At 53.6% G+C, this 12,717-nt stretch overlaps 1 protein-coding gene across 1 annotated transcript in view; it reads left to right on the plus strand.

The window, feature by feature from the left end:
* Positions 1-12,717, plus strand: part of TEX11 (testis expressed 11) — a 57,650-nt gene that overhangs the window by 2,847 nt on the left and 42,086 nt on the right. The window contains exons 2-7 of the mRNA XM_054169554.1: positions 2,035-2,119; positions 3,291-3,370; positions 4,248-4,328; positions 4,411-4,530; positions 7,854-7,934; positions 10,863-10,948. Of these exons, the coding sequence (XP_054025529.1) occupies positions 2,035-2,119; positions 3,291-3,370; positions 4,248-4,328; positions 4,411-4,530; positions 7,854-7,934; positions 10,863-10,948 (533 nt within the window). The remainder of the gene's footprint in view (positions 1-2,034; positions 2,120-3,290; positions 3,371-4,247; positions 4,329-4,410; positions 4,531-7,853; positions 7,935-10,862; positions 10,949-12,717) is intronic.

Genomic DNA, 12,717 nt, shown 5'->3' on the forward strand with positions numbered 1-12,717 from the left:
GTAGGACTGCATCATCTTTCTAAGGAGCTCCCAGAGTCTCTCTGTTCTTGGCTTGCTAATAGCAGAAACGTCCTGATGGAGGTATTTGAAACGAAGACTCAGTTTTCTCTTTGATAGTCAAAAGAGATGAAGCCTTGCCATGGAGGTGTTTTCCAACCTGATGCAATCCTTGCTGCTCTGCTCCAGTCCTTTCACACTTTTCAGCATCTGTTTGGAATGTACAGAATGGGATCTGAGAGCTGCCAGTGCCTCAGCTCTGCTTTGGCTGTGGTGATGTGCACAACGTTTGTGTGCTTGGGAGAAAGCTTCATCCCAATGGATAGTGTAAATGAGGTCATGCTTTAAAAACATTCACAGACTGCATCAGGTTGGAAGGGACCCTCAAAGGTCATCTTGCCCAACCCCCCTGGGACACCTCCAACGAGATCAGGTTGCACAGGGTCATATCCAGGCTGATCTGGAATGGCTCCAGGGGTGGAGCCTCAACTACATCCCTGCACAACCTGTGCCAGTGTCTCACCACCCTCCCTGTGCAAAACCTCCCCCTGATGTCCAGCCTAAACCTGTCCTGCTCCAGTTTTGCTAAGTCTGGAAAAGGACTTGGTGGAAGCATAGGCCAGGACATCCCAGTAAGATGACAGATGAACAGGTTTGTTGAGGAGCACACCTGAATGCCTCTGCAGTCCACCCCTTCACCTACACTATTCACTGGGGTGCATCATTTCAAATTGGAGCTGGAGGCACTGCCCCAGGCATCATGTGACATCTCTGTGCAGGTGGTCACACACTTAATTAGTGCTTTTTAGTTTCAAGCCTTGTCAACCTTGCATCTAGAGAGTCATGGTCTTACCTTGATTCATCTTAGAAGTGCTCTCATGTGTTTAGAAGACCTGACAAAATGTTTTACAAGAGGTAGTACATCTCATGAAAAGTCCCTGTGCTTCCTGCCACTGGCTTGTAATTACTCTGAAGTGATGGGTCTGTGTGAAACAGTGATCCATGCTTTTGGCTGAAGAAGTGAGGAGAGCCTCAGGAGGTTCAATAAGGCAAAGTGCAAGGTCCTGCACCTGGGTCAGGGCAGCCCTCAACATCAGTCCAGGCTGGGGATGATGAGATTGAGAGCAGCCCTGCAGAGAAGGACTTGGGGGTGCTGGTGGGGGAGAAGCTGGACAGGAGCCAGCACTGGGCACTGGCAGCACAGAAGGCCAAGGGCAGCCTGGGCTGCATCCAAAGCAGTGTGGTCAGAGCTGGAGAGAGGAATCCTGCCCCTCTGCTCTGCTCTGGGGAGACTTCACCTGCAGGGCTGTGGCCAGATATGGAGCCCTGAACACAAGAGGAACATGGAGCTGAAGGAGAGGGTCTAGAGGAGATCACCAAGATGATCAGGGGTCTGGAGAACCTCTGCTATGGGCACAGGCTGGGAGAGTTGGGACTGTTCAGCCTGGAGAAGAGAAGGCTCCAGGGAGACCTCAGAGCTGCAGTTCAATATCTGCAGGGGAGCTGCAGGCAGCTGGGGAGGGACAGTTCAGAAGGGGCTGTGGGGATAGGCCAAGGGACAATGGTTTGACAGTGGAGCAGGGCAGAGTCAGGTTGGACATTAGGAGGAAGTTCTGCACAGGGAGGCTGGGGAGACACTGGCACAGGCTGCCCAGGGAGGTGCTTGAGAGATTCAGTCTCAGCCTGGCTGTGTCCCTGTGCAGCCTGCTTTAGCTGGAGCTGTCCCTGCTGCCTGCAGGGGGTTGGACACGGTGACTTTTGAGGGTCCCTGCCAACCCAATGCAGCCTGTGAAGCTGTGGAGTTCTGTGTGGCCCATCCAGCTTGCCTGCCTTCAAGTCACTCCCAGAGCTCCGTGTGGGATCATGTAACAGTTCCATGGAGAGCTCCCACCTTTGACTCAGCCTCAAAGGCAGTTGCACAGCTGTGGACAGGTCATTGCTCTCCCCCATGTGAAGGATGGTTTCTTTTCCTGTGGTGAATCTTGCTGTGTCGCTAATCCAGGACAAAATGCAATCTGATGGTGTTCTCCTGGCCAGGTGGAAGAGGCTGCCATCAGGCTGTGGAACTGGGCTGTGACCAAGCACGCAGGTTCTGTGGTCAGCAGCGAGCAGCGAGCCAAACGTACGTATGTCTGCGGCAGCCTCCCCCTCTGCTGGGCTGCGGCACAGCGGGAGAGGCTGCGCTGGCTGCCCCCTGCCGGGGCGGCAGCGGCTGGAGGGGCTTTCTGAGGGCGGCTGTCGGCAGAGGAAACGGTACAGCTCAGGAAGCGGCATCCTGCAGCTGTCCTTGTGACACACTGTCAGTGCAGGCGTTCTGATCACTCCCCTGTTCCATGCCAGAGCATCAGTAAGGAGGTGTCCCCAGGCAGCTGGATTTTACCCTCCAGTGCTGTGGGTTTAATCTAAAAATGGTGTGGAAACAACCTAGACAGCTATTTTAAACCATTGGTGACCTTCTGTCAGGTGAGATTGGAGAGACATTTTCACCACAGAAGCAATGGTTACACCCTGAAGAGCCTGAAGTCCTCCCTTTCCGTCCTTGCTGTAGCCAGGGACACACTGGTGGCTTTGTTTTGGAGCCAGGAGCAGGGCTGGGGGTAAGAAGGGAGCTTTGGGGCTTTTCCCTCAGCCTGCTCTTTCTGTGGCTCTGCAGGACTGCAGGGTCTGGCCTGCATTTTTGTCTTGAGGGATTGCAGTTCAAGTTGTGTGTAATTCACTTCACCCAAATGCATCAGATGAAGGGAAAAGGTCAGGTTTACACAGACAGGTAGTACCTGTGGGACATAATGTTCTCAGGTCTTGTATCACAGATGAAGGGCCAGGGAGAGGCTATTTGAAATGCAGTAATTGGTGTTTTTTCCACCCCTAATGCATAAGAACAGCCTGGGCTTGGGGTTGGGTTTTTTTTGTCTCTTGCTTTGAAAATGTGAAGCTTATTAAACATCACTTCCCTGTTTTGCTGAAGGCTATTTTGAGGCTCTCAAGACATGTTGCTGTGAGCACCTGCAGTGTAATTAAGTCTTTAAATACCATCTATTTAACTTAAACTCTCTAATAGGTATTTTGATGAGAGAGGAAAATGTGATTTTCCCCCCCCTCTGACTGCCTACAAAGCAGTTTTAAGCAGCTTGGATAAAATTCAGGCTGCTTTGCCTCCTGAAGCTGTCAGACTTTCCCCTCTTGCAATCTGAAATGGCAGGCAGTCTTTCAGATGCAGCAGGGCCTGGGTTGCTTAGCCCCAGCCCAAAGAGGAGCAGAAAGGACTTGCTGAGTGCCTGCCCTGTCTCTTGCAGTGCGGGTGGTGGCCTGCAGGCTGCTGTGTCGCTGTGAGGGCAGCCAGCCTCCAGAGGAAACCCTTCGGAGACTGATTTTGGTAAGCAGTCAAGGCATCCCCAAGGGAAACGTTCAAAGCCTGCTGTGGTTGCTTTGGAAGGGGAGGGAAGTCTGCTTGAAGCTGTAGGGAATAAACCTGCTGCATTCTCACAGGGACACCTTGCTGAATCATTGCCCTTAGCAGTCTGGGGACAGGGTAGTTGGCATCACAGAGCCACAGAACGTTAGGGGTTGGAAGGGATCACCCAGTCCAAGCCTCTGCCAGAGCAGGGGCACATCCAGGTGGGTTTTGAAGATCTCCAGAGAAGGAGACTCCACAGCCTCTCTGGGCAGCGTGCTCCAGGCCTCCAGCACCCTCACACCAAAGAAGTTTCTCCTCATGCTGAGGTGGAATTTCTGCAATTGAGTTTCCATCCATTGCCCCTTGTGCTGTCACTGGGTGTCCCTGAGCAGAGCCTGGCTGCATCCTCCTGGCAGCCACCCTACAGATATTAGCAGACATTGATAGGGTCCCCTCTCAGCCTTCTCCAGACTAAACAGCCCTAGGTGTCTCAGTCTTTACTCCTAAGAGTCCCTTAACCAGTCCCTTAACCATCCTTGAGCTCTCTATTGGACTCTTTCCAGCAGTTCCCTGTCCTCTTGAAGTGGGGAGCCCAGAACTGGGCACAGTATTCCAGATGTGGTCTGTCTAGAGCAGAGCAGAGGGGCAGGAGAATCTGCCCTGACCGGCTGGCCACACTCATCAGGTACAACGTTACAGGAGCAGCATGTATGTACTACTGTCTGGGAGGGCACCAGGAGTCTTCTGCAGTAGCTAAGTGTTGAGGAGTTCCTTCAGATGTGAGGCAGGAACTGGAAGAGCTGGAATGCCTCTCTGCCATGGGATCAAACCTTGCACTTCCCATTTTGTCCTTCAGATGTCTATGAAAACTGGGAAGGGCTGGCTGGAGCTTGGCAGAGCTGATCTGGCTGATGAGTTCCTGGGGATGGCCGTGGGTGTAAGTTCTGCTCCAGGTTTGCTTTCTCACAGACACAGCTGTTTGTAAACCCCAGGGGTGATGCCTGTGCTTTGTTTTCCAGAGCATAGAAAAACTGTATGCCAAGTCCCTCCAGGGGAGAGATGGTGAGGCAGATACTGCAGTGCACAGAGCTGATGTGGAGAAGAGCCTCTTCAAAGTGCTCTCTTACCAGGCCGAATCAGTATGTGTTCTTCCTGCTTTCCACTGCAGCTCACTGGGGCTGCAGAGGCAGGCTCTGGCCCAGTTATGAGATGTGTGAATGCTTGGCCTTGGAAACTTGCTGAGAGATGTGTTTCCTTCCCTGAGATGTGAGATAGCAGATCTCCTGCTGCAGTCAGTGTTGCAATCACTTAATGGGTTTTAATGTGCCTAATTATTGCAGTCATTTCTGCTCTGCTCTTTGTATCTTCTTGTTCAGATTTGTTGCTCTGGGATCTGGCTGGCATGGCTCTTCCTAGAACAAACAGCTGCCCTGCTGGAGCAGAAACTATCTGGTATAAAGGTGTCCAGGTATAAAGGTGTCCTGTGCCTGGCTGCAGAAGGGAGATGAGCCTGCTGTAGAGCCTGGGCCTCTGGACTGCCCTCCTGTACCATGGCAGCCCAGTCTCTTGGCATGCTCACCATGGTGTAGAGCCTGGGCCTCTGAGCTGCCCTCCTGTACCATGCCAGCCCAGTCTCTTGGCATGCTCACCATGGTGTAGAGCCTGGGCCTCTGAGCTGCCCTCCTGTACCATGCCAGCCCAGTCTCTTGGCATGCTCACCATGGTGTAGAGCCTGGGCCTCTGAGCTGCCCTCCTGTACCATGCCAGCCCAGTCTCTTGGCATGCTCACCATGGTGTAGAGCCTGGGCCTCTGAGCTGCCCTCTTGTACCATGGCAGCCCAGTCTCTTGGCATGCTCACCATGGTGTAGAGCCTGGGCCTCTGAGCTGCCCTCTTGTACCATGCCAGCCCAGTCTCTTGGCATGCTCACCATGGTGTAGAGCCTGGGCCTCTGAGCTGCCCTCCTGTACCATGCCAGCCCAGTCTCTTGGCATGCTCACCATGGTGTATTGGTATTTACAGCTAGGCTGACTGAAAAGGTACAAAGGTAGCATTGCCCATGGCTGCAGCTAGCCAAGGTTTCTATCTCCCAGGAGATACTCTGAGCCACATGTGCAGTCTCCTGTAACTTACAACTGTCATGACTGCCACCTCATGAGCATCACCAAAGCTGTTCATGTTCTATGCTCTCAGACAGAGCTTTCTGTACCTGAATACCTTCTCTTCATGCATGCTGCTTTCACAGAGTCATGGAGTGGGTTGGAAGGGACCTTCAAGATCCTCCAGTTCCAGCTCTGTGCCATGTGCAGGGACATCTCCCACCAGCCCAGGCTGCTCAAGGCCTCATCCAGCCTGGCCTTCAACACCTCCAGGGAGAGGGCATCCACAGCCTCCCTGGGCAACCTGTGCCAGAGTCTCCCCAGCCTCACTCTCAACAATTTCTTCTTCCTCTCCAGGCTCACTCTCCCCTCTCCCAGCTCAAAGCCATTGTTCCTCATCCTGGCACTCCCAGCCCTTGTCACAAGTCCCTCCCCAGCTCTCCTGGAGCCCCTTCAGGTCCTGGCAGGCTGCTCTGAGGTCTCCCTGGAGCCTTCTCTTCTCCAGGCTGAGCCACCCCAATTCTTATTTCATCCTGCTTTGGCAGACTCCAGGCTGTTGTCCTCACTGAGCAGGGATAGTTTTGAACCAGCAGCAGTTTAATCTAATTTTGGGATCAGCTCCCACCCTAGCAGAAGATGATTTGGGTTTGCAGCATGAACTTTGCCTGAGGCTTTAAACAGTGGAAGAATCAGTATAAAATCACAAGACTTGGAAGCACTGAGTTCATCACACCTGGTTTTTTCTTTCCAGTCTCATCATGGAATGAGGTAAGATCATGGTGATAACAAACTAAAAACACCCCAGAGCCCAGTGCAGTGTGAGAGGAGGCTGAAAAAGTGCTGAAGGGGATGAGCATCACAAATTGCAGTCATTTAAAGTACTTCATTTAGAAATTCTAACTTCTGTGAGGCATTGCTGTGCCCCACTGGAGTTTCTGGGTGCTTTACCAGTGCTAGAGAGCAGCACAGCCATCTGAGTGTGAGTATGAGGGAATGGAGTTGCCTGCACTTGCTGGTGACACACTAAGCTCAGCATTTGGAAGGGGAGTACTGGCTCCAGAATTCTCAGGAGCTTCCCAAAGCAGAATACAGAATTAACCAGATTGGAAAAGGCCTTTGAGATCATCAAGTCCAACCTATCACCTAGCACCATCTGATCAACTCAACCATGGCACCAAGTGCCTCATCCAGGCTCTTCTAAACACCTCCAGGGATGGGGACTCCACCACCTCCCTGGGCAGCACATCCCAGTGGCCAATCTCTCTTGCTGGGAAGAATTTCTTCCTAACCTCCAGTCTAAACCTCCCCTGGCACAGCTGGAGACTGTGTCCTCTTGTTCTGGTGCTGGTTGCCTGGGAAAAGAGACCAACCCCCACCTGGCTACAACCTCCCTTCAGGGAGTTGGAGAGAGCAAGAAAGTCTCCCCTGAGCCTCCTCTTCTCCAGGCTAAGCAACCCCAGCTCCCTCAGCCTCTCCTCACAGGGCTGTGCTCCAGACCCCTCCCCAGCTTTGTTGCCCTTCTCTGGACACCTTCAAGTCTCTCAATGTCCTTCTTAAACTGAGGAGCCCAGAACTGGCCACAGGACTCAAGGTGTGGCCTCAGCAGTGCTGAGCACAGGGCACAATGACCTCCCTGCTCCTGCTGGCCACACTGTTCCTGATGCAGGCCAGGATGCCCTTGGCCTTCTTGGCCCCCTGGGCACACTGCAGGCTCATGTTCAGCCTCCTGTCCACCAGCACCCCCAGGTCCCTCTCTGTTTGGGAGCTCTCCAGCCACTCTGACCCCAGCCTGTAGCAGTGCCTGGGGTTCCTGTGGCCAAAGTGTAGAACCTGGCACTTGGATGTGTTCAGTCTCGTGCCCTTGGCCTCTGCCCATCTGCCCAGCCTGGCAAGGTCCCTCTGCAGAGCTCTCCTACCCTCTAACAGATCAACTCCTACCCCCAGCTTGGTGTCATCTGCAGACTTATTGCTGATGGACTCCATCCCCTCCTCCAGATCATCTATAAAGATACTGAACAGGCTGGGGCCCAGCACTGATCCCTGGGGCACACCACTGGTGCCTGGCTGCCAGCTGGCTGTGGCACCATTCACCACCACTCTCTGGGCTCAGCCTCCAGCCAGTTCCTGACCCAGCTCAGAGCTGCTGTCCAAGCCATGGGCTGACAGCTTGGCCAGGAGCTTGCTCTGGGGGACGGTGTCAGAGGCCTTGACAGTGGCCAAAGAGATTGCAGTATGTGAAGAATAAGGACAGGTGTCTGATCCCAAGCCTGGCTCTCCTGGTGTGCAGCCTGAGCCCTGCTGGGCAGCATCAGCCTTTGCTGGAGCTGGGGGGCTGGCTGCTCACTGCTGCTTGTCCTTCTCTAGGCAGTGGCTCAGGGGCAGTTCCAGAAGGCAGTGATGTGCTTGCAGCGCTGCAGGGAGATGTTGATCAGGCTGCCAAAGGAGGTGAGTGGAGCCACAGAGCCACAGGAATGAGTCCTTCTTTGTCAGGCCAAACACTGCAAGTTTGTTTTCCCCTCTGTATCTTAGAGCCTGAGAAGCACTCTGGCCTCTGTACAACTTCTGTGGTTGCTTGCTTGAGATCTTCAATCTGCAGAGTTTTTGTCTGCAGAGTTATTTTTTCCCTTCCTTCCCTCATAGTTTATAGTTTAAAATAGATGAAACTGTTTGGGGAGAATGAGAGAAGACAAATCAGCAAGTCAGGCAAGATTTGTAAATGGAATGTGCCATCTGCTCTTGTAGAGGACCAGCTGCATCTTGCATCTTGATCTTGTGCATTGCTGCTGCACTGGTACCAGAGTGAGCTATTGTCTGAAGACAGGTGGGAGAAGGGAAGAGCCGAGTTCAGCATTCCACAGAGTCACAGCTTGCACTGGTTGGAAGGGAGCCTCCAAGGGCATCTTGTCCAACCCCCTGCAGGCAGCAGGGACAGCTCCAGCTAGAGCAGGCTGCACAGGGACACAGCCAGGCTGAGCTTGAATCTCTCAAGCACCTCCCTGGGCAGCCTGTGCCAGTGTCTCACCACCCTCCCTGTGAGGAACTTCCTCCTGATGTCCATCCTAAATCTGCCCTGCTCCAATTTGAAACCATTGCCCTTTGTCCTAGCACTACAAGAAGGCTCCAGGGAGACCTCAGAGCAGCCTTCCAGCACCTGCAGGGGCTCCAGGAGAGCTGGGGAGGGACTTGTGACAAGGGCTGGGAGTGCCAGGATGAGGGACAATGGCTTTGAGCTGGGAGAGGGGAGACTGAGACTGGAGATGAGGAAGAAATTCTTGAGAGTGAGGGTTGGGAGAGACTGGCACAGGTTGCCCAGGGAGGCTGTGGCTGCCTCCTGCCTGGAGGTGCTGAAGGCCAGGCTGGATGAGGCCTTGAGCAGCCTATGCTGGTGGGAGGTGTCGCTGCCTGTGGCAGGGGGTTGGAGCTGGGTGAGCTTTGAGGTCCCTTCCAACCCAACTCATTCTGTGGTTCTCTTCAGGGAGGCTTATGGCTATGTTTAGTGTTGTGCTTGATGCCTGGCACTCAGGCATTCACTGAAGTAGGTTTCTAGCTCTGCTCTGAAAAGCCTCTCTTGCCAGCATGCAGGCCAGTTACTGGGGTATGGCACAGGATGCCTATAGCCTTATGCTAAACACTCTGCATGAAACCCTCTCCATATAGGAAACTTCCTGTTCTGGCAGAGAACCTACACAAGTGAGCTGAGGAGAAGGGAGGCTTTCACATCTGGGGGTGACTGGGCTTGGTGAGGGTTCATCCTGAGCCTCTGCTTGTCTCTGCATTGCAAGGAGAGAAGGAACTGGAGGCAGGATGTTGTGCTGCTTCTCATTCTTGCCTGAGGAGTGAGCTTCAGTCACTTGAAGCAGCATTTCTTTCTCCTTGGCAAAGGAGGCAGCTGCAGAGGCAGAATGGGAGTGGATTTTGGCAGCCTAGTGGGATGTGAAAGGACTTCTCTGGCTCTGCTCTGAACAGCACGGGACAGCTGCTAATCATTTCAAAGGCAAGGCAAGCTGTGAGGCACAGAGGCTGTCAGGGCTGGCTCAGAAAGCAGCCAGCAGCAGTGCTCTCAATGCCCAAGCAGTCAGCTTCTCCTGAAACCTCGAGTGTGCAGGAGCCTCTTTAAGCCCCAAGAGGCAGCATGGGAAGAGGCTTTCTGTGGAAGAGGTGGAGTCCTCTTCACTTAGTGTTGTAGGTTAAGGGTTAACTGAGCTGCAGGCTCAAACCAGGACACTTAACTATGTCCAACTGTTGTAATTTCCAAACCTGAAGCTGTAATGTTGCAGTTTTCCCCCTGAAGGTTTGATTGTATTGTTTAATTCCATGGTTCTAATCAACTGACTCATACAGAATGAACCAGGTTGGAAAAGGCCTTTGAGGTCATTGAGTCCAACCTGTCACCCAACACCATCTGATCAACTAAACAAACTTGCCCTGAAGAGAGGAAATCATCATCCTAATAATATTAAACCATACCTGGCAGGAAGGGAAGTGAAATGTTTGCTTCAATCACCAATGGAGAGATTGAAGAATGATTTATCCACTGAATTCTAGAATGGCTCAGGCTGGAAAGGAGCTCAGAGATCATCCCCCCCAGCCTCTCCATAATGCCCAGGGACACCTCTCAGCTAGACTCAGCAGCTCAAGGTCTCATCCAGCCTGGCCTTGAACACCTGCAGGCAGGAGGCAGCCACAGCCTGCCTGGGCAACCTGTGCCAGAGTCTCCCCACCCTTATTCTAAGCTCCAGTCTAACCCTGCTCTGCCTCAGCTCCAAACCCTTCCCCCTTGGCCTGGCTCCAGACACCCTCAGCAAAAGTCTCTCTGCAGCTTCCTGCAGGATCCCTTCAGGTCCTGGCAGGCAGTTCTGAGGTCCCCCTGGAGCCTTCTCCTATCCAGGCTGCACACCCCCAGCTCGCTCAGCCTGTGCTCACAGCAGAGCTGCTCCAGTCCTTGGAGCATCCTTATGGCCTCCTCTGGCCTCACTCCAGCAGCTCTGTGTCCTCCTTTTGCTGGGGACAGCAGAACTGGAGGCAGGATTGGAGGTGAGGTCTGAGCAGAGCAGAGCCCAGGGGCAGAATCCCCTCTGCTGCCCTGCTGCCCACCCTGCTCTGGCTGCAGCCCAGCACACAGCTGCCTGCTGGCTGCAGGCTGGGCCATTCAGCATGGCTGCTGCCTGCTCTCTCCAGAGTCCCACTGCTTCTTGTCCCAGACTGCTTTGTGGTGCTTCACTTTCCCATGCAGTTATGGTTCCCTTTGAGCCACTGTCCCTCCTGCAAGGTCAGAAATGGTAACAGTGGGCATATCTTTAAAGCCAAGAAGCGTTTGAAGGGCCCTGAGGCTGGGAGGGATCCCCCAGGAGCACTGCAGCTCTTTTGTTGCAGGTCTGTTACCTGGCAATCCTCTGCTACAATTTTGGAGTGGAGAACTATGAACGGAAGAGGTATGAGCAGAGCTCCTTCTGGCTCAGGTAAGGTGTGAGGGCAAGCAAAATCAATCCTGCTTCTGAGGTGAAAAACATGGGTGTGAAGGACAGGGAGGAGCAGGGGGAGAGGGATGTTTAATTGAAAGTGTGAGAATGCAAGATTTGAGTGAGCTGAGCAGGTGCCCAGCAGCTGCCTGCCTCTGACTCTGCTGCCTCTCATTTGCCTGCTCTCCACATCCATTTCCCTGTCATTAGAATCAGAGTCCTCTTTCCATTGTTCTCAGCAGTTCTCTTCCTAACCCCAGCCCAAGGAGATTGTTTTCCTGAGGAGGATGTCCCCAGTTGGTGTGCCATTCATGAAAGAGTAGAGGAATTCTCCTGACTGCTTTTAAATGAATTTGTTGGAAACAGTTTGGATTTCTCACAGAGGAGATGCTGCATTGAGAGCAGCTCCTTGAGGGAAGACACAAACATCAAGGGCAAAAGGGAACAGGCAGAGGTGGGCAGGGTGCAGATAAGGAAAGAGGCACTACTAAGGAAGAGAAAAATCATAGAACCACAGAATGGTTTGGGTTGGGAGGGACCTCCAAAGCTCATCCAGGCCAACTTCCCTGCAGGCAGCAGGGACATCCTCCACTGGATCAGGTTGCCCACAGCCCTGTCCAGCCTCACCTGGAATAGCTCCAGGCATGGAGCCTCAACCACCTCCCTGGGCAGCCTGCTGCAGTGTTCCAGCAGCCTCCTGGGGCAGAACTTGTTCCTCACATCCAATCTCAATCTGCTCTGCTCTCATTTCAAACCATTGCCCCTGGTCCTGTCCCTGCAGGTCTTTGGGAACAGTTCCTCTGCAGCCTTCTTGTAGCCCCTTCAGGTACTGGCAGGCTGTTCTGAGGTCTCCCTGGAGCTGGGCTGAACACCTCCAGCTCCCTCAGGCTGTCCCTATAGCAGAGGTTCTCCAACCCCCTGATCATCTTTGTGGCCTCCTCTGGACCCTCTCCATCAGGTCCAAGTCCTTCCTGTGTTGAGGGCTCCAGAGCTGGACACTGCAGGTGAGGTTGGCCAGGAGCAGAGCAGAGGGGCAGAATCCCCTCTCTGCATCTGCAGGACGAGCCTGCTCATGCCGGGGGCACAGCCTTCCCTCAGAAACGTGTTTGGTTTATTCTTGTTCACCTTGTTTTGAACAGACTTCTTTTAATGGAAGCAAAGGAATGGCAACATAGCAAATTCCACTTCTGGGCCCAAACGTTGTCCAAAGGGCCCTCTGATAATTGTATTCCTCTGGACAATTGGGCACCGAGCCCTGCCGGCAGGATTTGACAGAGAGCGCTGCCCTTGCCAAGTGGCGAGGCTACTGCGGAGCCAGCCGTGCAGCTCCACCTGCTGGGCTCAGCCTGCCCCCTTCCCAGCGCGCTGCCCCAGCAAAGCGAGGCACAGTTCCTCTCTGAGACTTTCACCTTTCCAACCAAAGCTGCGTTAGTGGAAGTGCCATGACGCGGTGTCCCGAGGAGCCCTTCGTGCTGCTCTTGAGCTCTGAAAATAAAAAAGGGGGGTCATGGTTCCCAGGTCCTGTTCCTCTCTCACTGACAGGCTGCTGGAGCACCTTTGCTGTGGGGACAGGCTGGGAGAGTTGAGGCTGTGCAGCCTGCAGAAGAGAAGGCTCCAGGGAGACCTCAGAGCTGCATTTCAATACCTGCAAGGGAGCTGCAGGCAGCTGGGGAGGGACTGTTCAGAAGGGGCTGTGGGGATAGGCCAAGGGACAATGGTTTGAAAGTGGAGCAGGGCAGAGGTAGGTTGGACATCAGGAGGAAGCTCTG

The sequence above is a fragment of the Dryobates pubescens genome, chromosome 18 (assembly GCF_014839835.1).
Source record: "Dryobates pubescens isolate bDryPub1 chromosome 18, bDryPub1.pri, whole genome shotgun sequence".
In the NCBI taxonomy this organism is placed as follows: Eukaryota; Metazoa; Chordata; class Aves; order Piciformes; family Picidae; genus Dryobates; species Dryobates pubescens.